The sequence below is a fragment of the Amblyomma mixtum genome, chromosome 7, assembly GCF_055824585.1.
Source record: "Amblyomma mixtum isolate Tamu chromosome 7, ASM5582458v1, whole genome shotgun sequence".
NCBI lineage: Eukaryota > Metazoa > Arthropoda > Arachnida > Ixodida > Ixodidae > Amblyomma > Amblyomma mixtum.
The window spans coordinates 60,984,062-61,008,586 of NC_143018.1; the positions used below are offsets into that span (position 1 = coordinate 60,984,062).

General features: G+C 47.4%; 2 protein-coding genes across 4 annotated transcripts; one reads left to right on the forward strand and one right to left on the reverse strand.

Moving 5' to 3' along the window:
• Positions 1 to 389: 389 nt before the first annotated feature.
• On the reverse strand, positions 390 to 13,506 carry LOC149336245 (uncharacterized). Its single transcript, XM_089554676.1, has 4 exons — positions 13,416 to 13,506; positions 9,193 to 9,453; positions 7,306 to 7,411; positions 390 to 759 (listed from the first exon to the last, which is right to left on the reverse strand). The coding sequence occupies exons 3-4, from the start codon at positions 7,345 to 7,347 to the stop codon at positions 466 to 468; spliced, it is 336 nt and encodes a 111-aa protein (XP_089410802.1). The 5' UTR covers positions 7,348 to 7,411; positions 9,193 to 9,453; positions 13,416 to 13,506; the 3' UTR covers positions 390 to 465.
• An 839-nt stretch (positions 13,507 to 14,345) lies between these two features.
• On the forward strand, positions 14,346 to 24,136 carry LOC149336246 (ninjurin-2-like). 3 transcript variants are annotated; one of them, XM_089554677.1, is made up of 4 exons: positions 14,384 to 14,517; positions 16,166 to 16,260; positions 20,828 to 21,046; positions 22,609 to 24,136. In XM_089554677.1, the coding sequence occupies exons 2-4, from the start codon at positions 16,168 to 16,170 to the stop codon at positions 22,840 to 22,842; spliced, it is 546 nt and encodes a 181-aa protein (XP_089410803.1). In that variant the 5' UTR covers positions 14,384 to 14,517; positions 16,166 to 16,167; the 3' UTR covers positions 22,843 to 24,136. The 3 variants fall into 3 exon arrangements, with proteins under 3 accessions (XP_089410805.1, XP_089410803.1, XP_089410804.1); XM_089554678.1 differs by having other exon boundaries at positions 20,831 to 21,046; XM_089554679.1 differs by lacking the exon at positions 16,166 to 16,260 and having other exon boundaries at positions 14,346 to 14,517; positions 20,831 to 21,046.
• Positions 24,137 to 24,525: the final 389 nt, after the last annotated feature.

The window sequence follows — 24,525 nt, forward strand, 5'->3', positions numbered from 1 at the left end:
TCTAAAATTGATTCTCACTAAGAATAAAAAATTGGCTGCGGCTTAGCTCTGGTTAAACCTGGAGTGACGCGAGAGCTTCGCCGAGCCGCCTACTTAAAAACTGCGACACCTCTCCCCCTCTCCACTTCACTCCAACCCCCCCCCCCCCCCTCCCTCGGCACCGGGCATGCGCACAACTCTTGCAGCTCGCTTTTGGGAGCGCTGCGCCGCCGGCAGCAGCAGCTGCTCCTCACCACGTGAATAACCGGCTCAAGGCCACGGCGCCGCCACGGAGCTCAAGAGGCGCCACGCTGAAGGCTCGAAGAGCTGGCGTAGTGTAGCTCTCGCTACAAAAATTGGATTCTTCAAACTCCCCTCAAGTCTCCTACTGTTTGCCACGTTATATTCGCAAACTGCAGCGATAACCGGAATCGTTTACTGAGTCACATCGGTGAGAGCGCGCTGCCTCCTTCGGAGGAGGGAGGGTCACCGACGGCCGCCGCTCGCGGCAGCAGTGGCGGCGGCGGAAAACGTGGCGGCGGTCGAGGCGGCTCGTGTCACGTGTCGCATCTTGTCCCTGGGGTAAAGGTAGAGCCAGAAGAGGGCCACCGACGCGAAGATGGTGCCGAACCAGAGCACCAGGATGATGAAGAGGGCCACGCGGGGCACCAGTGCTCCCGGCGGGGGCCTCGCGGGCTCCTCGAGGTAGAACACGATCTTGCGGCCGCCGCCTGCCGACTGGGGCTCGCCGGGGGACACCAACAACCGGGCGCCGTACATCTGCGACGTCGAAGACGAGAGAGCGCGTTAGCAGTGCTCGCAAAGATAAATGCACGTGGGACTTTCTCTAAACGACGTAGCTGTTGCTGTACTGGCGTAATTCGAAAACACTTGCGTTCAGGTACTGAAAAAAGAATTGTAAATCTTTGGGTCGGGCTTTGAGGGTGCCATAGTGAATGGCTATGGAATAATTGAGGCCATCTGGGGTTCTTTACAGCACGCAGGTACCTTTTGAGCTTCGCCTCCCTTGAAACGCGGCCGCGGTGGCAGCTACTGTCAACGCGATTGTTTTGTAGGTAGGCTTCGCAGTGGCCATCCTCTACAGGTCATCGTATCTATGTGATAAGGGTAGCTAATTGGAGAAGTTGGCTGTTCATTATTAAGACTGCAGCGCATGTCCGCGTATCCAAGCGCCGAAGTGTTCGCAAGTATCTATGCGAACCTCGAACTAGCAGCGGAGGACGTCCATTTTATTTGTTTCTGTACGTACGCACGCGGGTTAGCCCTACATAGGATATGGAGAGAAGTCACAGAAAACATAGCGTGCATGCATTATCAAACTAGGAGAAAATGTTTACCCACTCGCGTTTTGCCAGCATATTAGCTCTTACTTACTGAAAGTTTGGTTTTGGTTTTGTGGGGTTTAACGTCCCAAAGCGACTAAGGCTATGAGGGACGCCGTAGTGAAGGGCTCCGGAAATTTCGACCACCTGGGGTTCTTTAACGTGCACTGACATCGCACAGTACACGGGCCTCTAGAATTTCTCCTCCAAAGAAATTCTAGCCGCCGCGGCCGGGATCGAACCCACGTCTTTTGGTTCAGCAGCCGAGCACCATAGCCACTGAGCCACCGCGGCGGCTACTTACTGAAAGTGTAATCTCGAAAAGCCTCATTTGAGCGTATTATATTGGGAACGAGGAGACACACACAGTACACAGGCGTATGGTACACATGCTGAAAAATTATATGGCATGAAGAGATCTGGCAGAAAACAATCAATAAGAAATAATGACAGCCAGAAACATTAAACAAGAGCAGCGAAAATGGACATGAGCATAGAATGCCAGCACAGCAGAAAACTAGCAATGAATCGCAATAAAACGGCAACAAACGTCGAGATGTACAGAGGGCAAAACATATGCCTAGAACAACCAAACTGTGTGTTCCGCCGCTCCCAAAGCCGCTGCGACCAAAAAGGCAAAAAATGACGATGAAATTCTGAGTTTAACTGCACATGTTTACATCCAGACCATTTTTAACCAAATCTTATGGCAAGTTATCACGTGTTAAGCCCGAAACACGCTCAGGACGTGTTCTAGACATCGTTTTGCCCTCTACAAAAGCCAGGCATACATACCCGGTGTTTCAGCGAACACTTACAAAAATTCCTGAAAACATTGGGTTGAATATGGCAAAAAAATAGGTGTAGGATCGCACTGTCTGCCCCGGAGGACACAATGGGTGCGTTCCAATTCTCTAGACGTCCGACAAGACGTCTAGTGTGACGTCTAGGAAGCCGTCTACATGTCTACATATTGGAACGTGTCTACTTCACGCGCCGCCTTGCGCATATAAACTGAACTAACATTTGCGAATAGTTGCACTCCTATGTTCTTAAAAATTCTTAATAAAACAAGTTAAAAACGCGCTCTTAGTAGTTTGCTAGTTTTTTTTTTTCTGCAATAATGGTGCGTTCATCGCTACCGCCTCAGCAGACGATCTCACCCGCACGATTTCCTCTCGCGCGATTCACAAATATAATCGTAGGTCCACAAAGACGGCTTTATTTGCCGCCAGTTCTTATAAAAATCTACTTAACGGAATGACTGACTCATGAAAGATGGTGCGTCTCCGGGCTCCAGTGCCCGCCAAGAGCACGGCTCACTCAGCTCTGACTGCACCAACTGCTCCGCCATCTTTAGACAGGAAGTTAGCCTGCATCGATGTGGACTTCGGCGAAGCAGTCTGCTTAGACAGCTTCGTGAAAAATGGAACGCGTCTCAAAATGGCGGCTGTCTGGCAAGACGTCTAAGTAGACGTCTACTCGGGAGTATTGGAACGCACCCAATATGCTGCAAAACCCCTCTAATTAGGCAGGTAATTAACAAAACCCCACTAATTAACTTTAAAATTATCGCAGCTGGTTGGTTAGTTCCAATTGGGAGTTCCATGCCATGAACAAGACGATGTCGCATCAGTTTTTGAAACGACGAAAAACTCAATTTCTAGTGCCCTGCAGCGCGAAGAAATCCGATGCTTTTTCCCGCACGCGACCGAAACTGAGCGCACGAGGAGCGCCTGAAGTATGGCGTAAGCGAAGCGTCCGCTGGCGATGTGTCGTAATGAATGCAGCGCCCTATTCAAAACGCGTGTGCTAACTTTCCTCGCTAGAGAACCTCGGCGCGCTTAGCTTAGACCGCGGCCGGCGTTATCGACTGCTTCGTAGCTCGGAGTAAGGAAAACCATAGTCATCGTCAGTTACGGGAACGTCGATTTTGAGAGCCCTCATGGACGTATCTGCAGGCGTTTTTGTGTGTATGTGTGTGTTCGTGTGTGTGCGTGTGTGCGTGTGTGCGTGTGTGTGTGTGCGTGTGTGTGCGTGTGCGTGCGCGTGCCACTTCTGGTATGGCTGCTCGACGGGCTCGATTTTGTGCGTCATGATGAGTTGATTTACTGATTAGGTTTGTCATCTGTTTTCGCTGCGCACCAGGAACCACGTCCGAGAAAGAAAAGCTTTGTCAGCGTGGCAAGGAGAGCTTGCGCGGCAGTGGCTGTGTGCTATCGGGCAGTTGTTCTTGCGGTTGTGGTCGCTTGTGTTAGCTTCAGTTCCCCAATAGAGCGCAGTCGTTTGCATTTCAGGTGCTTGTCTTGGAGGTGCGCGTGGACAAGGCCATTGCAGTGCCAGTGTTTCAAATTACTTGAATGTGTGGAAGTGCCGCCTAGGATTGAAACGACACGCCGCATTGTGTGAATTGTGGAAATGTCCGCACCAGCGCAACCCAAATACTCCACTGCCGAGAAGGTAGACACTGTGATCGCGTATGTGAGCGCGCAAATGGACGCGGAGCTGGCATCCAGACTCTATGCTGCCCAACATCCTGGTCGTCGTGTGCCGACTCGTCGCACGTTCGTATCGATATTTAATCGATTTAAGCCGACTGGATCAGTTCATGTTCAGAAAAGGAAGAGACCAGGGAGCGCAGCCGACGATTTTAACATTGATGTCCTCGCGAACGTTTCTGTCAGGCCAGAAGCAAGTGCCAGGGAAATCGCCAACGCGTACGGAGCCAGCCCGGCACCAGTTTGGAGGTCACTATCAAGACACAGCTACCACCCCTATCATGTGTGTCTTCACCAGGAACTGACACCGAATGACTTTCAGAAACAGCTCGATTTTTGCAACCCATGCCTGATTAAATGTGATGAAGACCGAGGATTCCTGTACAAAGTGCTTTGGACAGACGAGGCCCAATTTTGCAGGGATTCCAATGTCAACTCATACAATGCGCATTATTGGTGCGACAAGAACCCACATTGGCTACACCAAGTAAGATGGTCAGCAAATGTTTGGTGTGGCATTTATGACGGCCATATCGTCGGTCCCCACTTCATCGACAGAAAGGCCCCGCCGCGGTGGCTCAGTGGTTACGGCGCTCGGCTGCTGACCTGAAAGACGCGGGTTCGATCCCGGCCGCGGCGGCTGAATTTCTTGAAGGCGAAATTCTAGAGGCCCGTGTGCTGTGCGATGTCAGTGCACGTTAAAGAACCCCAGGTGGTCGAAATTCCTGGAGCCCTTCACTACGGCGTCTCTCATAGCCTCAGTCGCTTTGGGACGTTAAACCCCAATAAACCAAACCAAACCAATCATCGACAGAAACCTCACTGGGAAAAAGCAGTCTGCGTCCTAAAAGGCGCCGCCTCTGAATTTGCTTCCGAGCTATACCACTGGCCGGGTTGGAAAAAATGTGGTTTGTTCGGCGGTGGAATTCCTGGACAGCAGCTTTCTCAACCAATGGATTAGGCGGGTGGGGAGACAGCGTAGCCTCCAAGATCGCCCGATTTGTCAACACTGGATACATTCCTTTGGATATACATTAAGAACGAAGTTTTCAATACGGAGCCAGCAAAACTCGAAGACCTGAAGGAGAGTATCAAGATATCAGTGGAAAAAGATTCAGGGAGAGATGCTCATTTCTGCTGTGAATTTCATCAAAGACCGCATTCTACTGTGCATTGCAATGGATGGAAAGTATTTTGAACACGTGATGTGAAAACGGCTTCTTTTCATCCCATATGCTAGTTCTTTCCTGGACTGTCCAAGTGGGGCTGCAACCAACTAAATCTGTAAAAGGTACAAATTTCATTCATTCCTGCTTGTTATACAAGTAGAAAGTGCTAAACACCTGCGGACAAGGTTTCCTAATTAAGTACTACCACTTTTTACAGCACGGGACATGTCTGATCCAGCACACGGCAACCGTATTGAGCCACCCGTACTGAGCCTTAGTGCTAAAATTGCAGTGTTTTCAGTTAGAATCTTTTCATCTACGAAGTAATTCTCATTTATTGTAGCAGTCAAGCTGATACCGCATAAAAGAAATAGACGCTTGACAGAAATAATACAATGCATGTCGATGTGCCGGCACTGCTTAACGTTAAACAGTAATCTGCACACTGTCAGACAAGAGTACCTTTATTTCTTTCAGGAAGCTAGTGACAAAAATAAAAATAAGATTAAAAGAAAACCGGCAGAGCGCCAGGCGTGCTTATCAGTGTTCCCAAGAGCGACGGCCGCGTAGCAGACGATGACTACAATTTTCCTTGCTCCCAGCGACGAAGCAGTCGATAACGCAGGCCGCAGACTAAGCTGAGCGCCGAGGTTCTCTAGCGAGGAAAGTTAGCACACGCGTTTCGAATCGGGCGCTGCATTCATTACAAGACACGTCACCAGCGGACGCTTCGCTTACGCCATACTTCGGCGCTCCTCGTGCGCTCAGTTTCGGTCGCGTGCGGGAAAAAGCGTCGGATTTCTTCGCGCTGCAGGGCTCTACAAATCGAGTTTTCTTTGTTTGAAAAATTGATAGGAAATCGTCTTGTTCACGGCACCAAACTCCCAGTTGGGACTAACCACCCAGCTACGATGATTTAATAGTAAATTAGTGGGGTTTTGTAAATTACCTGGATAATTAGAGGGGTTTTGCAGCATACTGTGTTCGCCGGGGCAGGTAGTGCGATCCTACACCTATTTTGTTCTGCTATGTTGAACCCAATATTTTCAGGAATTTTGTAAAGTGTTCGTTGAAACACGCGGTGCGTGAGCGTACAAATTATTAAAAAAGATAAGATGCTGTGAATGTAAAAATACCTCGAATTTATCGTCTGCTTCAAATATTAGTCGCACCAATTGGTCTGCACTTTTTGTCCCTCTCTCGCACCACCACGGGTTCTCATGGAGGACCTCCGGATGCACACGTTTGATGAACGACGAAATGGCGCCGTCAAAAACGTGCCCTTCGTTGCATAATGAGAGGTCTACCGTTTCCTGTCCAACAACTCTATAGACACGTTCACGGACCTAGATATCCTGGAACCTGAGCTCTATGTATTCGCATACTCCGGTCATCATAACGATCAGAACATGTATATCAGCAGCGCCGACTACCTGTGAAATAATGTTTAACCAAGCCATGGATCAGAATCGTTATTTCGGCGCGCACTGAATCGAATGCTTTTCACCGCAGACGGTGCTACTAACCTCATTACGATTGTTCGCTCAGCGTCGAGCCCGCGTGCGCGTTGCATGCGACAATTCAATCATACTTCGCTGTCCGCGCGGCCCTTGTATAAAACAGTAAATAGTAAATACTCTTCGCTGTCCTTCCTAACTATTCTTCCTGTCTTTATGTCGTACTACCTATATCCCACAATATCCCTTTATTTCCGCTGGTTGCAGATGAGGGGCACAAAAACAACCACAAGTTTTTGTGGCAGGCAAATACTTTTATGCCTCTTCGTTTAGACAATTAATTTTAATTTTTTTAATAGACCACTAACACTACTTCCTCCACATTTTGGCAATGCACAACCGCCAAGCTAGCGCCTGTTGTACACAGCTGCAACTAGCTGTCTACATACTAGCATGACAGCATGCGAAAACGGCTCTTCATGAACGTAAATAACGCATTATATCATCTGCCGAGCTAAAGCTGTCTGTTATTCGTCAGAAGTAGAACCCTGAGGTGGGCTGCTTTCTTATGACTGCTCGACTCTTGAGCTGGCCAATTAGGCAGAGGGAAAGTGCGCAGTGTGTGCCATTTCGCGGGATAGGGATAATCCTTTTACTGGGCGGTTAAGGGCGCCCAACTGCCGAAGGACTTGGCACAGCCGTAAATGGTGGAAACGTTCGTGTTATATTTGTAGATAGCAGGGAAAACACACTTGTTGTATCCGGTGATAGCCATCTCCGCCTTTTTTTACTGCTGCGATACAAATTACAACCCAGCGCTCGACCGCTGCTAAAGGGCCTGTATGGCCTCGTGTCTTACCTCTGGGCTTAGGAACCCTTCGCCTCGAGCCACCGTGTTCATCTTCAGTTCCCTCGCGATGGACCTCTTGGAAGTGAAAGGTGCGTCGAAGTATCAACCCTGAAAGCTTGACGCACCAAAAAGTTTGAATCATAACTGCTTATCTCACGAATTCAAGCTGCCTCGACCTGCAGCAACAACAACAATACTCGCTTAACTTGATGACCTCAGAAACGGTTAGTAAATTGCAGATAGAATATGCAAAGGGTAAGCCCACACAAGGCAACCACAGTTTTAAAATAAACAAGAACAAAACAAAACGTGTTGAGTGCCAGTGGGCGTTGTGTGAAAGAAGCATTTACGTCTTAATTTGTGATCAGCTCATTTCACAGCAGTCCCCTAAAGTGTTCGCCATTTTGAAAGGGGACGACACAGATGCTGGCTGCGATATCGGTCGCGATGCTGAGGGGACAGAGTTGGTTGAAAAAGTGTGCAGAGGGGTCATCATGCTCGAAAGTGTTCTCCAACTCTGATACATTTTCGGTCTTCTCCAAGCCTTAATCAGCCCGGGAAACACTATATAAGTGAGCAACATCTTAGACCGTCTGTAATTCCTTGCAACAATTTGGCAATGGTTAACAGCATCCTTCGTAAGAGAAGGCCGCTACATCAATGTTAAAAAGGAATGAAATGATGCTCACGTCAAGCTACCATAACGAAATGTTTCTATTTTTTTGTGCGTGTTCCTACTGTTTTTTTTTCAAGCTGTAGACAGAAGACCTTAACAACAGAAAAGAGCAAGAAAGAAAATAAGTAAGTAAAGAAATAAACGTTACACAAGGCTGCCATGAGGAAATATAGCCGTCACGCATTTTTAACTACTACAGCAGACCCATGTGGTGATGCAATAAACAGTAATGAACTTGACGATAACTCATAAAATAACACACTGCCTAATCCCTTCACTAGTGGTACTTCGGCTCCGCCAGTGACATCCTGTCTTGCAGATGCGCGTACGGTTCATCAGTCGGTTGTGAAGAAAGACTCGTTACATTGTGGACTCAATATAAATTGCATTAGAGGAGATTTAAATGGTGATTGAAGAAGTACCCATGGCATTAACGGCATAGGTCTTCTTTCACAAGAAGGGTTTCTGTTTGGCCCGAGTCTTGGTTATCGTCTCAATGGCCGCCTCGGTCGGGCTGCGCACATGGGCGTGGTGAACCGAAACTATGGAAGTACAAAGGATGCTCCTGAGAGTAGGTGCGAAAGTACAACCGTCGGAAATCCGCATCTGGGGTTACAGCGACCAGAGGCACCGCTCACACGGTGTCTTTCTTCCAGACGCCGTAGACATCTGGCGTTTGCTGAAAGTAAGATTTTGCATCACGGCAGGGGGTCCGAGCTGGATATCGTCGCTATCAAATGCATCAGCTTCTGCATAATCATAATCATATAATGGGTAACTGTAGTCATGCTACAGTTATAACAGCCTACATGCAGTGTAAATTCTGCTTGTTGTTTACTTTGTGCACCTACTGGCAGCTAAATTTATTTGATAAAGTTAACCGATAATGCCTCGCAACCTTTAGGAGAGAAGTGTAAGAAGGTGTCCAACCCAATCGCAGTTAACAAATTGGGACACTGAGAAAATGCCACGCTCTATAAAATGAACGTCGGCAAGATAAGCAAGGGGAGATAACTGTTTGGGTTCGTTCAGCCCGATCGACAAATGCAAACAGAGTCCATGTGGGTCTACGCTCTGTGAGCTGAGGCGGTTTTCGCTTCGCAGAAAAAAGTTTAAAGAGCGTGAGATGTTTAGAGAACCGCATGCCTTCTTCTAGAGCATTGCACATAAAAAAGTGAAGCAAAGAGTAATTATTAAAAGGTATTTCGAGACGACAGTACCTTCTGGTGCAGATCTTGCCCGTGTGTCCTGCTGGTGGCAATAGTCATGGGCTGTCGCTTCGACGTTATGAAAGCGTGTTGACATAACCTTTTTTTTTTAGCATTTGCCACATGGCATGACATGAATTCTTTCTTGACGTTGTTACTGTAACAGCATGCGCTGGTTTGATCGCCTTTTCATGTTTTCACTGCAACGTTGAACATTTCCACTGTAAACGCTGAAGCCTTAGTTGACTTTAGCCATTGGTCCCACGCGGGTTCCTGTGAGTAGTGAGAAAGAAGAGGACGTTGTTCGCTTACGACAGGCGGATGAAAATAGAGAGAAAGGTGTACTTGAGCAAAGGTAGAAAGGTCACTCTGGAAAATCACTGTCTAGCCTGCTAATCTACACTGGTTACGGGGAACAGAAGAAAGAGGGTTTTGATGGGCGATGATGAAGACAGAAAAGATATGGGAGAGGCTTTTGTCCTGCAGTGGGCGTGGTCAGGCTCATGATGATGACGACACGTACGCAAGCACATCATGTGTGCGCCTAGTCAAAACCGCGAGTCGAGGCTACAGCGCTGCTGAAGAAACGAAGGAGCGTCCGCGTTGCCTGGAGAGTTTCTGATGTTTCCGATACAGTGTCCAAGGCAAGGTTTTCCGAGAGAGGCCTGCTCTCCGAACGCACCAACGAAGTGGCCGACAACAGCCTTTCATCCGCACTTACAAGGCATATCGTGACTGCATGGTCTACAGTTCCAGTGATGTGACAAGAAGAGAAGTCGGAAGAGTGTTTAAATGCACGCGCCACTTCGTAAAATCAATACCCAATCTCTGTCTATGCAGGATTCAAGGAGAGGGCTTGCCAGGATGCTTGCCTACCTGCGCTCTACCCCACATCGTTATCATAATCATCATCAGCCTGACTATGCCCACTGCAGGGCAAAGGCCTCTCCCATGTCTCTCCAATTAACTCTGTCCTTCGCCAGTTGCGGCCCCCGTATCCCCGCAAACTTCTTAATCTCATCCGCTCACCTAACTTTCTGCCGTCCCCTGCTACGCTTGCCTTCTCTTGGAATCCACTCCGTTACCCTTAAGGACCAGCGGTTATCCTGCCTTCGCATTATTTGCCCTGCCCGAGCCCATTTCTTCCTCCTGATTTCGACTAGGATGTCATTAACCCTCGTTTGTTCCCTCACCCACTCCGCCCTCTTCCGATCTCTTAACGTTACACCTATCATTTTTCTTTCCATAGCTCGAAGCGTTATCCCTAACTTAAGCTGCACCCCACGAAGTACTGTAAATGTCATGGTCGCAGCCGGTCTCTGAAGACGCCTATGTCGAGTGTCTGGTTGTGCCCAGTGTCCGGTTGGTTCAGTGGTCATAAAAACTGGAAAGAAGGCAGGTGGCGTCCGGCATCGAAATGGTCGGTACTGTACAGAGGCTATTTTTAGAGGCGCTCTCTGCTTCTACGTCAGCATGCTAATTTCCGATCAGCCTGCAGTGTCCCAGGATAGGCTGAAACACGATACGATTACTTTTTTTTTTAGTGCAGAGGAATGATGCTCAGCGACATCCAATGCCAAATAATGGTAGGAGCCTTGGTAAAGTTTTAGGCGCAGTTTTGGAATTAGAAAATATGTACCAAGCTTGAGGAGACGGCCCACAGATGTGAAGAATGACTTCTCAAATTACCACAAATTTGGCAGCGGTTGATGTCGTATATTGTGGTCTGAAGTGTAGCAGAGAATCGTTTACCGAGCGGTTATAACAGTATTTGCTGTTGATATGATTGGCGTTAAAGCTCCACCGGTATAAACGTGGAGAGCGTTCCTATGTTCTGACCAGATGTACGCGAAAGTAAGCTGCTTTAATCCAGCAACAACTAATCCTATCAATTTTTTAGTACATTACGAATGGACAAAAAGGGTTTAGCTTAAGTTAAGGACAAAGCAGCGAGCTATGGAAGGAAAAGGTGTAACGTTAAGAGACTGCAAGTGGGCAGAGTGAGTGAGGGAACAAACGCGGATTAATGACATCCTAGTCGAAATCAAGCGGAAGAAATGGGCTTAGGCAGGGCATATGTAATGCGAAGGCAAGATAACCGGTGGTCCTTAAGGGTAACGGAGTGGATTCCAAGAGAAGGCAAGCGTAGCAGGCGGCGGCAGAAAGTTAGGTGGGCGGATGAGATTAAGAAGTTTGCAGGGATACGGTGGCCGCAACTGGCCAAGGACAGGGTTAATTGGAGAGGCATGGGAGTGTCCTATGCCGTGTAGTGGGCGTAGTCAGGCTGATGATGGTGATGATGAAGCTTCCTGAAGGTTTAGCCTTCACCCGCGATGGTTTGATGGGAGAGCGGTGGGAGTGTAAAACATGATGCTATGTGCGCTACATGGCGCTTGGCAGTCTTTAAAAAACTGCTGCCCGTCCGATTGTCGGAAGCATATACTGTCGTTGATAGCGGTGACGGCTCAGCAGTTGTTAATGCCCTCGAATCTGCACGTGTGGTGAATAAACGGATACCGGGCAGGCGTTAGCTTCTTCAGTTGTGCCTTGGGAAGAGGTGCGTCACGGCAATACTGGTCGTATCTTTGGAATCTGTCTGCGCTTGGTCGCTTTTTAACCTGTGCGAGCAGGAGGTGCTCATACGAGACAATACCGGGAGGCTGTACCGTATGCTGCCAAAAAAAAAAAAAGAGCCTGACGTAAGGAGTGGTCGGAGAAACCCGTTCGTACGGCTGAAAAGTATCGAAGAGCTTGGCGAAAATGAACTTCTCTTTAACCTACTGACCTACTTTGACGACGTCAGACCGTGCTTTTAATGGCTCAGTCTCAGCCCACCAACTTGAACCAGCGAGCCGGACCTTGTACGCTGAGATGCTGAGTGTGGTAGGAGAGAGTTTTCTCACTCACCCTCCTATCCCGCCCACCCTGAAGTCTGGCCGCTGCGGCAGAGCACCGGATATCCTTAAGCTATCCACTCCTATCGTACCGTATCCGTTTGTTTGCAAAGCAGTCTGGTAACGACCAATAAAACGATTTGGCAGTCGTTACAAGTAAACAACGCGCGAAAAATAAACCAAAACAGAAACGAAGAAATGAGCACTTCCTGTGCTCAGCGTACTGTTCGAAATTATTGCCGATAAAAAGCTGGACAGGCTTGGTTTATTACAGTATGAAACTTCAAACTGTGGTTTCACGCGGTTGCTGTAGGCAATCCATCCACGCATCCACTTTACTTTCGTGCAACTATTCAGAGCGGTTTTTCTCGACCGGTTGATTGCGTAAGCTTAGGGTTGCGTCTGTTTCGGAACCTTTCGTATCAAAATAAAAATGACAGAAGCCTTGAAAAGTGAATAATGAATACTTCACGGTGAATGTAAGACGAGTACTTCGACGGGAAGCACACAAAAAGGCAGAGTGCTAATATAAAAGACATACTGACAGCATAATATTATCCGTATTGAAACGCTACGTCTTTTAAAGTGCCGTCCCCACAGTGCATGCCAAGCTACTCGTGTACAAATCACTAGTCAGTTAAAAATAAAATGCGCGTTTCGCATCTGATTCTGCACTAAGCATACTTCCCTAGTACACCTGAAGCAACCAAAAAGAGCGACCTGATTTATTAATTGTTTCCTATGATGTAAGTCTGTCATCATTAACATGGCAGTCAACCTACCACGCCTTTAAGACACCATGCCGCAAAGCTATAGTGTATGTTTGTTTCATAAATCCTCCTATTCTGAGCTACAGGAACCTTAGATTTGTGCGACCTCAGCACACATTTCTCTTCGCATCGGCCATATAGTAGCATGTAGATGACCACACGCCCGCACGGCTGCCTTTTCTACCTTATTCTTCCCCTTGAAATGTTAGTCGCCGTAATGGTTTTACCCGTGAGACTGTTGCCGTCAGCTTCCCAACATTGTTTCTCGACCGCATAGCACGGTGTTTTACAATCAAAACCTTCTCATACATACAACTAGTGGAAACGAGCGAATAGTGTTCACAGACAGGACGGAAGAGAAGAACACAGATATCGTCAACATGCACGAACCAGCTCGACAAAGCCCTCTTCTTGAGTTCATACGTACAACGCGCCTAAAAATGACCCCGCCTTCATTTCCTTCTGCGCTGTTATGCACCCCATACCTTATGCGATGGCCTCTGCAGAGACCAGAGTGTTGAGGGTAATAAAGTGAAGTGAAATACAAAATGTTTTCATATCTCTGACTTACTGTTCGCAAGAAAGGCATGAAGGAGGCAGGATCGTGGAGTCTTCTTATACAAGAAATGCTCGGTACTTTATACTACGATACGTGAGTTAGGACTGGAGGTACAGCCGTTTTCTGTGACTACAGCACTACGGGAGAAGCATTTGCGCAGTTTACTGAGGTTAGAAAAAGCTCACTGGTGATTGGTATTGCGTCACTCGTCACCGTACCCCACAATTTTTAAGCAAGCTACATTAACACCGAAGATATCGGTGATCAAAAATGATGCGTCTCCTCGCCCCATGAACTCAGATACCTACGCACCAGAGAAAAAAATAAAGAAAACAGGTCGGGGCTGCACCCCTACGCACCCAATCTAGTCCCATCCCCACGCCACCTGGGCTCGCCCAATGAAAAGGGTCGCCCAGATTGCTCACTGACGTCACCGGGTAAGGGCCGCTAAGAACGCGCGACGGTGAGGTGTCGCACTAATCGGCTGCGGGCCACTGCGAGCAGTAATTTTAAAAATAATGTATAAATTATAAGGTCCACGAAAAGCTTTTAACTTAACTTTGACTCAAATACTCGCAGGAAACTCCTCTAAAGAACTGTTGTGCTAGAATGAGTCGATCAAAATCATTTCAGGGTCCATGTTATGCGAACTCGCTGAGGGTACAGACCTATCAAAATACGCGGCCATTTTGTGAAAGGAAAGCCTTCTTTTCATGTTATTTGCTTTTTCCGTTTGATAACCCAAAAGAAAGAGCGCGAGAGAGCAAGAGAGCGAGAAAGAAAGACAGCGAGAGAGAGAGAAAGAGAACTTTTATTTTCCTATCCCGGTCCGAGCTGTGGCGGGTATGCGGCTGATAGGCCGGAACTGAGCTAAAGCACGGCATTCTGCACTTGCATGCCGCGTCGGCCAAAAGCAAAGCAGAGTTGTCCAAGCTCTGCTCATATATCGAGACCCCGAACTGCTATATCTGCTCCGGATACTCTCTAATCCCTCGGGATCAAAGAGGTCCTTCCACTATCGCCAGTTATTGCCCGGCGACTGCTTGGAATTTCCTCTCGGCCTCGCAAAATGGACAGCCAGCCCATCGTTTCGGTCTCGTCTGCGTCTGAAGACGTGAGTACAGAACATTTTTCGCTGCCCTTAAAAGCCTTTTGTTCAAAAAAAATAGCGATATTTAAGCTTAGAACACTATCCGCAAGCATGGTTAACATATTTGCAGGGGTCGAAATTTCCGCATACATGTTTTGTCATGCCTTGAAAATGGAAGGACAAAGAGAACGTGTCCTTTGCATTCACTCAATGTGTATTCGTATTCGAAAAACAGAATGCTGATATGCATGCGAGATAGTGCGTTCAACAAGAACCGGTAAAAAATACCAGAAATGTTTCTTAGCATGCTATCATCACCAATGCAAATAGAATACTGCCGGCCTTCAGCGATTACCCAAACAAAAGGAGCACATAACAAGAATTTAAGACAGACCATGTATTTTCCTGACCGGGCTCCAAGAGTAATCTCGACAGCACACGACCGCATGACGACAGAGGCCCTACTTCCCACGGTAATCATGATTTCGTGCGCGCGTAGCACATCGATGTTAAAAAAAGAAAAAAATCGCGCGAAATAGTTGACATTACGTAAGGTTCAGCGCTTGCCCTGACTTCCTTCAACACGCGCATGAGTCCCCGTCCTCATAACTGGTGCTTTCTGACGTAACCGCGCCTGTAAAATCAATATAAACATGGAGTAATATAACTGAGGGGCGAGGCCGCGAAGTGAAGAAGACTATGCAGAAAAGGAAAATATTGCTACAGAAAACAGTACGCTCGATGCCGACTGTGCGCATTGTATAGTATCGGTCATGCCGGCGCACGAGCAGCAACATCGAGAGAAAGAATCCGATCGTTAAAACAAAATAGCCGGACAAATAAATGCCCAGCCCGGTTTGCCCGATATACGTTCGATACGTGTTCGAGTGCGCGGATGATAAGAAATTGTCGCCTCCTCTGCTTCTCAGCCGACAGTCAGACGATAATGCCTGTCGCGGGTGAGACAATGCAAGCAACACTCACCGTGATGCCATCAAGCAATACATAACGGAAACACTTTATTAATATACGCAAACAACAAATGTATTCCAGGTACAGATCTCAAGCATATCTTTTTCCCTCTAACTTTTTTTTTATTGTCTGGAAGCGTCACCGTTTTGTTGCGTTTCAAGTGCGGTGCAGAAGTAAATCTGGTTCATCGATGCAAACCTAAGTGTTCCCTTTCACTCTTCTCTCATTTGACCTCTCGCAGGCATTTTCGTGTCGTGAGCATCCTCCACTGAGTTAGGTTTTTAGCGGCCGGTACACGATAAAGGGCTACAGACGCAACGTTTTTGATAGTCCGTTTGTTTTTTGTGCCTCGAAAGAGGCATATAGGCCTAGTAACCATGACAATGAGTTCAAATAACCAGTTGCGAAAAGTGAATTATTGACTACAAGCGATTTTGTACAGGCAGTTAAGGTCTCGGTTAATTGTCGCCAGCGCCGGAGGGCTCCATGACGTCATGGTCAGCCGGCTGTCACGTTCGTGGTGGCGTAGGTCGAGGGAAATGACGGGAGAAGTTCGTCTGCTCGAGCCTTTGGCGCATGCGTTATCGGTCCAACAAGGGAGTGCATGTAATCGCTGTCTTCTGCCACGTCATTAAGAGTCAGGTGATGAATTTTGGTCCCACTCTGCTGCTCCGTCAGCAGTACCGAATCATAATTTCAGATATGATCCAGTGCAGAGCAATAGCGACTTACAGGACGCCTCCGCGGCCAGCAGCAGGAGCGACGATGCTGAGAATATCAGCAGCGGCAACTTTGGTTGGTAACGCTACTTGCATTGACTGTTTTGAGGGGAAAATTTCGAAGCCACAGCGCTGGTCCTATGCTGGCATTAGCGATTGCGGTCCAAATGGGTCGCAGATGGAAGATTGCCTGTAAACTCGGTTTCTCTGTCCGCACCGTCCTTACAAAATATTTTTAGACAGTCTATACTAGGCCTCTGTCCATAGGCCTCTGTCTATAAAGTCCATAGACTCTCTATAGACACATCCTAGAGAACAGTCTTTAGGCAATACAAATGCTATAGACAGTCTATAGACAATCTATAGATTTATGGCCGTAAACTTTTTATAGACTATAGGTAGCATATAGACTATGAATAGACAAAAAGAAATTTCTATAGAAAGGCTAATTGGTTTGTTCATAGAAGGTTGTGGCCAAGTACTACACCAGGGTGGCCAAATCCTGTTCTGGTGAGGTTAGTGCGTTGTCGGTTCTGGTCACCGAGATCAGGCCGCACTCCAGGCCTGGTTATGCAATTCCATCGACACGCGTTTTTTTTTTTTTTAACCAGGTTGAGTATTGCGGGGCACCGGGATTCGAACCCTTCCAAGAGGCTTCCAAGAGAAGGCAAACGTAGCAGGGAGAGGCAGAAAGTTAGGTGGGCGGATGAGATTAAGAAGCTTGCCGGGATGCGGTGGCTGCAACTGGCCAAGGACAGGTTTATAACTGGAGAGACATAAGAAAGGCCTTTGCCCTGCAGTGGGCGTAATCAGGCTGATGATGATGATGATAGGAAGGCAACAGAGTCTATAAGAAGTTTATAGACTGTCTGTAGACTATTTTTATAAGGGTCGTGACAATAGCCGTCGCCGTTCACTTAGACAACCGCTCCGAGCGACTGCTACGGCTGATAGCTGTTTATTTCGAAATCTACTGCTCGCTTTTTTTTTAGTGCGATAGCGTTAAGGCTCCATTTCTGCAGAAAATCCGGCGTCGGATTTTTAGTGCTAAAGCTCTCATACGCTCACCAACTCCGACCGTGAACCTTGTCAACCGATCTTTCAGTCTTTAGCCGTTGCGTGAAATAATGAATAAATAATAAATACCGCCGCGATTGGGATTCGAACACGTGGTGGCAAGAGCAGATCATCTTCGCTGGCCACTGCACGAGAGCACCATGCTGTCGCCGCAGCCGATCACGCTTCGTGTTAAACTGCAACACAGGTGATTATGATGATGATGATGATGTCCTTAGGCCTCGAGTTGTGCATTGCACATCGCCGTCTTCATCAACTTCCATCTGCGGCGCGAAGAGATCAGATCAGCTTAGTTAGTTAGTTAGTTTATTGGGGTTTAACGTCCCAAAGCAACTCAGGCTATGAGAGACGCCGTAGTGAAGGGCTCCGGAAATTTCGACCGCCAGGGGTTCTTTAACGTGCACTGACATCGCACAGCACACGGGCCTCTAGAATTTCGCCTCCATCGAAATTCAGCCGCCGCGGCCGGGATCGAACCCGCGTCTTTCGGGTCAGCAGCCGAGCGCCGTAACCACTGAGCCACCGCGGCGGGGCAGATCAGCTTAGCCTAGATCAGAGCTTGACCCGAGTCTAATATCGTCGCCAGAGGTGCCGACGACCCAGGAAAGCAAAACTATGAGCAAACCAAGCTAAACACACGCTTTCGCACGTTTACCCAGTTTAGCTATGTGAAAGCCTTACCATTTTTATTAAAAACAGCAGCAGGTGGCTGTTTCAGTGACAGCGAAGTCTTTTTTTCTCTTTAATTATTATTGTTTTTGCCAGTGAAAATGCGCTATTTTTGGTCACGTGATTCAGGTGCGTAATCTGTGTGGGCTCAGCAGTGGGCTCCATTCTGTAGGTATCTACATCTATATACCTTTCTGTTATTCATCCCTCGGGAGGGCGACAAAGCTCGTTGAATTTTCTGGTACCTGTTTCGAACTTGCAAGCGGATCGCAGTGCGCGCACTCTCTTCACGAAGGTTCTTTTTGACATGAATGTACTATCGGGGACAAAAGTTGGCGGGACCCGAGTACTTGGAAGAACGTTTGTGGCAGCTCCCCCCTCGCTACGCAGTCGCCTTATACTGTATGAAGGTATTAAAGGCCTAAATGCTCCTACCTCTGGTAACAATATCAGGCGAGTGAGCAGTGAGGTGGAGCTACAATAAACGTTTTTCCAAGAACTCGAGTCCCGTAAACTTTTGTCCCCGATAGTACGTACACGCGAAACTCAAGTAGGGTTACAAATTCTAGAGGGCCAACCAAGCTTTCGCATCAAATTTTAAAGTTTGAAGAATTAATTTGTGAGAAGCCATATCTATTTATTTATTTTATACAGAGAGTTCCGTTTTTATCTGGGGGATTTCAAACATTCTTGTGAGCAAACTACTGGCCTAATCGAGAGCGAACTTCGCTCACGGGGCAGAATATTATGGTCTACGTTCTTTGAGACGTAATTAAACGTCGGTACTTGCCTGCATTTCCTGAAATTAAGAAAAAACTGCTGTCAACTGCGAGTAAAGCTGTCGCAGACGCGAGCCGAGCAGCTGGCTTGACAGGGCGCGCCATCTGCCGGCAGATGGCGCGCCCTGTCTAAGGGAGGCGTAGCGCGAAAAAAAGACAGGGACGAGAGACACACACGACACAGGACCAGCGCTAACTTACAACTGAAAAATATGAAGCGAATTCCTGAGCTCGAGGAACCAAACGCGCATGCCCAGCAACAACTGATTAGATGAAGCGAAAAGATAAACCTGACCTAGCACGACCCTAATCACCATGACGAGAGCTGGACAGCCCCGTGCCAAACCTACGAGCGGTAACGCGAAGGCGACTACTTAAAATTTAGAAAGATGGATTCCTTTCGAAGCAGAACTACCGACGTTTCACTGATGTACAGTCTTTGTCAAAAGTTTAGAGCCCAGGGGGTTTGCTTCTTAGCCTTGCAGTGGGACTCCTGAAGCATTCTGGGAAGTCCTACCCATTGCAGGAGGCAGAACCAGAATTCTTCTTACCCAGAGGGAATTTGGAGCGCTGGAGTTGCATCACGAACCACAGAGTGAGACTCAGAAGCAAACCCCCTGGGCTCCAAACTTTTGACAAAGGCTGTACTTATCTCTTCCCAGCTTATGAATGAATGAAGCCTCAAGAACCTCCCTTGCTAGCTGTTCTTTAAAGCGACCAAGAACTTTAGTTTTCCCTAAAAGCGGATGACAACCGCAACTGCTGTCAAGCCAGCTGCTCGGCTCGCGTCTGCGACAGCTTTACTCTCAGTTGACAGCAGTTTTGTCTTAATTTCAGGAAATGCAGGCAAGTACCGACGTTTAATTACGTCTCAAAGAACGTAGACCGTAATATGCTACCCCGTGAGCGAAGTTTGCTCTCGATTAGGCCAGCAGTTTGCTCACAGGATTTTTTTTTTTAAATCCCCCATATAAAAACGGAATTCTCTGTACATATACAATGCAATCCCACATTCTGGGGGTTTTAGCAGTGTGGGAGAAAAACAAACTATAAAACAATGCAATGCCAAAGCACAAGCAGTGGCAGATTGAAGCAGTATAAGTAACAACAGAAAACATTAGTATCAAAAAACATTAACGAAGGAGGGAAGTAAATGATGTCAGGGATGACTGGATAACTTCAGTGTCACTAAGGTTTTTCCAGTCGTTTGCGGTTCTGGGGGAAAAAGAATACTAATAACAGCTCTTGGGCGGCTGAAATGGAGTTATTGTTAAGGATTTCTTTGCCTTGTAGCATATTCGGTTGACAAGGAAATTATTTCGAAAAGGTCGGTTTTCTATCGCCATTTAATTATTTAAAATAAGAACTCACAGCGGCTGAGACGATTTATTTGACTTATTGATGACAAGGTAGCTCTTGTTGATAAGCCAGTAACTGATGCTTGCTTAAAGTTGTTATAAATAAACCTTACCGCCTTTCTCTGTAGCTTTTCTAATTTATTAATGTTAGTTTGTTGTAGGTGCCTCAGGTAATAGATGCATAATCGAGACTAAGAAGTACAATTGATATATAGACACGAACTGAAGGGGTAGGCAGCTTTAGAGCGCGCCTAAGGAAAAACAGCTTAAAGTTTGCACTATTAGTTGTACTGTATTAGTTGTACGCGCCCGAAGGTGTAAAACCTGGTGGCTGATGAAAAGCCTATAAATCAAATCGTGAACTGGTAGCGAGCTACGGAAAGGAAAATACAAGAGCTAAGCTAAGAGGGAGAGGGAAAGCAGCATGTACAAGAGATCGGAATCGCGTTAAAGGTATCTCAGCGGAAATAAGAGGAGGAAATGGACTTTGGCGTTGGAAAGTAATAAGGAGAATAGATCACCAAACTAAAAGCGCAAAGGAGAGGATTCCAGGGAAAGGGAAGCGCAGAGCAGTGGAGGTAAGGAAATGGAATGAAGAAATTTTGCAGTGCTAGCCTGGACACGGCTGGTATAGAGCAGGGCTATTTGGAGATCTCTGGGCGAGGTCTCATCCTTACAGCAGGCGTGACCAGAGATTGTGATGATTATGGTCGTGTTCCCCAGGCTTGCTCTCGTCACAATCTCATCCTTCCCTCGTAAGCAGGCGGACCCGTCGAACAGTATCGGGGCCGAGGGCGACGAGGGAGACGACGTGGACGCCAACGTGTACGCCACCAAGAAGACGGTGGCGCAGGGCTTCCTGGACGTGGCCCTGCTGACGCTGAACTCGGCGCAGCTGAAGCACACCCTGGAGCAGGGCAGCCGCCACCCCTTCTACACGCTCGTGGTCGTGTTGGCCAGCATCTCCATCTCGCTGCAGGTGAGCGGGAAGGGAACCGCCCACTGGTCGGGCCTTGCAAGGTCACTTCGCTCTTAAAGCACATCTGAGTGATATTTGCTGCCGAAAAGTATGCACCTCGTAGCAGCGCGTTCTCTAAAGGATTTCCGCAAGAGCACACCTTTATAAAAATGGTCTATAGGTAGTCTGTAAATTTCTTATTGACAGTGTATTGCCTTCTTATAGATAGCTTTATTTTTTGTCTGTTCTGATCTATATAGACTGCCCCAAGACGAAAATCTACTAAAAGTGTGTGGCCATAAATCTAAAGATTATCTTTAGACTGATTTGTATTGCCTATAGACAATTCTCTAGGATTTGTCTATAGACAGTCTATAGACTTTATAGACAACAGTCTATGGTCAGTCTGTAGCCTGTCTAAAGAAATTTTTCTAAGGGCAAACCTAACTCTGGACCGGACAAGCAGCTTGAGCCCAATGAAGTTTTCTGCTAGAGGCCCTCTTAAAAGTACATTTGAAGCATTGTGAAGGAACGCACATACTGTATTAGTGCTTATCTTCAATGAGAGTCTCCAGTCATTTTTACAAAGCAACAGCCCCTGATGTCATGGCTAGCATATTCTGAGCAGTCGTCCCGTTTTTTTCTTTTCAATGCGGTACCATTAGAGTTGTCGTACCAAAACCCCGCCGAGGTCGTAGACGAAATTCTCTAATTGAACGAGAGAGGTCACGTGGCCTTGTGAAGTCATCACAAATTGCCCTCGGTGGCATTTGGAAACCGGCCCAATGGAAGGTGGCTTGATCTTGTGATGTCATCGCAACCTGCCCACCATGGCAGGTGGCGACCGGCCCATCGGATTGAGAGGGACGTGCCCAGCGTGATAGGGGGATGAAATTGATTATTGGTCCAAAGAGGTCACGTGACTTTGTGGCGTGATCACAAAGTGGCATATGACGACCGGGCTACCGGACTGAGAGGTCACGCCACCCTTGTGACCTTCTCTGCTGAATCAGCTGTGTGATCGAAGTAGACCGGTTGAGTGCTGACGAGAATACGACAAACAATCCCGACACGCATAAGAATTGACATAGAAATACCAAACAAGCAAAAATGGGGATCCCTAGTGATATTGCATTCCACTCCTAAGGTTCACTGAATGCCCCCGAGTTCGTTTTCGTCCCCCGTACCAGTTCTGAGATTCTCTGGAGCCGCCCAGTTATCGCTCAGTACACAGCCAGACACAACACATGTGTGGAACAAAAGCTGGGGTGGCAATATGCCGTGCTTTGAAATCCTGCACCTCTGCAATCTTTCTGGCGCTAATTAAGCCAAAGTTGCGTTTGCATTTATTCCAGAGCTCCTACAAAACCACCCTTAAAGTTGGCTGTCTTGCACAAAAGACCCATTACTAATGACAATAAAGGAAGACATTAAAATACAATTTGTAAACATGAAGTTTCCAGGGTCCAGCAGAGCTCTTTAAAAACGTCAGTAAAGTTGCAAATCAAGGCATTATTTTAAAACTGCTTTTAAGTTATCTCACTGTATGGTGGACGTCCCTTTCTTCTCGCTTCTGCCCCAAGGTTGTCGTTGGCGTCCTGCTGATCATTCTCGGGTGCCTCGACCTCCGCAAGCCATGCCATCGGCGCCCTGCGGACATCATCAACAACCTGGCTACCGTCCTCGTAGTGGTGGTGACCATCCTCAGCATCTTCAGCACGTCGTTTGATCTGAGCCACCACGACGACGAACATCCAGCCCCAGACCATTTTCCTGCGATAGAAGATCGCCAGGAACATACAACCTATGCTCTTTGATGCGTCCTGATTGGTCGAAATTTTTATCTTCCACCAACGTGCTAGAACTACTCGAATGAAAGCACACCTTCCGAGTTCCTTAGTGCTCCAGGCAAAGAAATGGAGTGCATCCTGTTTCAAAAGTAAAGACCCCAAGGAGCTCGCTTGTGGTCTTTACCTTTGTGAGGCTCATATCAATGTGAGGACGAGAGTTACTCTCACATTCAAGGGATTTCGAACGCGGGCGATGCAGAACGAGTCATGCAACATGACCGGGAAGCAAGCCGCCTTGGGCTCGGCAGTTGTGACAAAGGTTGTGCGTTCAAGTTTATTGCCACTGTCGCATTGAAATCATTTTTAGTAGAGAACGAAGGGGCGCTACACCCGCTGCAAACCCTCCTCAATCTAACCTTCGCCTTCAGCAAAAAGGAACTGGGGAACTGGCTACAGTCTCGCGTGTCAAATGGAAATTACTAGTTTGCAATAGTATTGAATACGGGAGCTTCCTTGGTGGTTTTGGTAAAAAGCATGAAGTGAATGCATTTTTGCACTCACCGCTGCCTTAAGGGCGAGCCATTACAAGCGAGATCGCAAGAAGTGAGGCGGGTACCTTGTTTTAGTTAATGAACAAGGTGCAGGCACCACGGTTTATGAGCTGTTGAACTAGGCTGCTCAGTGTACAGAGGCTGATGGGGCTTTTGTTCCTTTGCATTACGGGTCATGCCTACCTTGCTCACGCCCTCGCTAATTTTCGACCAGACGGCATTAATTGCACTGTTGTTGTAGCGGGCAGTACGCAAGAACAGGCAGCTAGTGTCACCCAACAAGCGCTGAAACTCCACTGGACGTCCGCAGGACGTCCCACACATCTCCAGGACATCCAAGGAAGCTTCAATGCCCATTGGTAGGCTGTGTTTCATATGGAATGCAGAGGCGTTGGTAGAGAAAGCACTCTAGCGGAAACTAACACAACGTTATCTACGCAGTTGAATTTGTGGTTCGAAAACAACCGTTTGCTCTTGCCAGTTTAACTTGTTGGCCTCTTGTTGGCCTACACTTCAAAAAGACGCAAAAGCCTTGAAAGCTCGCTACAACATGTCATGCGTAACGGCGCAGCGGTTTAGTATGTGCAGTGGTTTGGAACAGGCTCTTCCTTGGTGCAGAAAAGCGTGTGTATATATGATTGTATGCACTTCTACACGAAAAAGCACAGGAAAACTAAAACAATGGACTGCGAACCCCACGAACAATGTTGCTGTTGTTTTTTTTTACTCGCCCTGCCGATACATGAATAAAATTTATGCATTTATGCCGAGCCCTCGGCTATTCATGCTGCACCTCTCGTACGCAACAACGAAATGTGCGTCTCGGGAAATATCAGCTGCGCCAAATACTTTGCATAGCTGCGTGATCCAGTGCCGGAAAGGGAAGTGCTACAGAACTGAAACAGCTGCTTTGTTCTAAAGAGAATGACAAGGTATTCAGCTTCTCGTGAGCTCGCACGGAGGTGCGAGACGGTAGCAGTTACCTCTTCTGGAACACGCAGTATACATTACTCCTACGCACTAAATAAAGCAAATTTTCCCTTGGTTTCCCCTTGACACACATGCATTTTTTCCCTTCCAAATGCTTTTGTTTCCAAAGAGGCTTTGTAGATACTGGCGTTCGCAACAAAGTAAAATTTATTTTTAGATATTTGTTTTA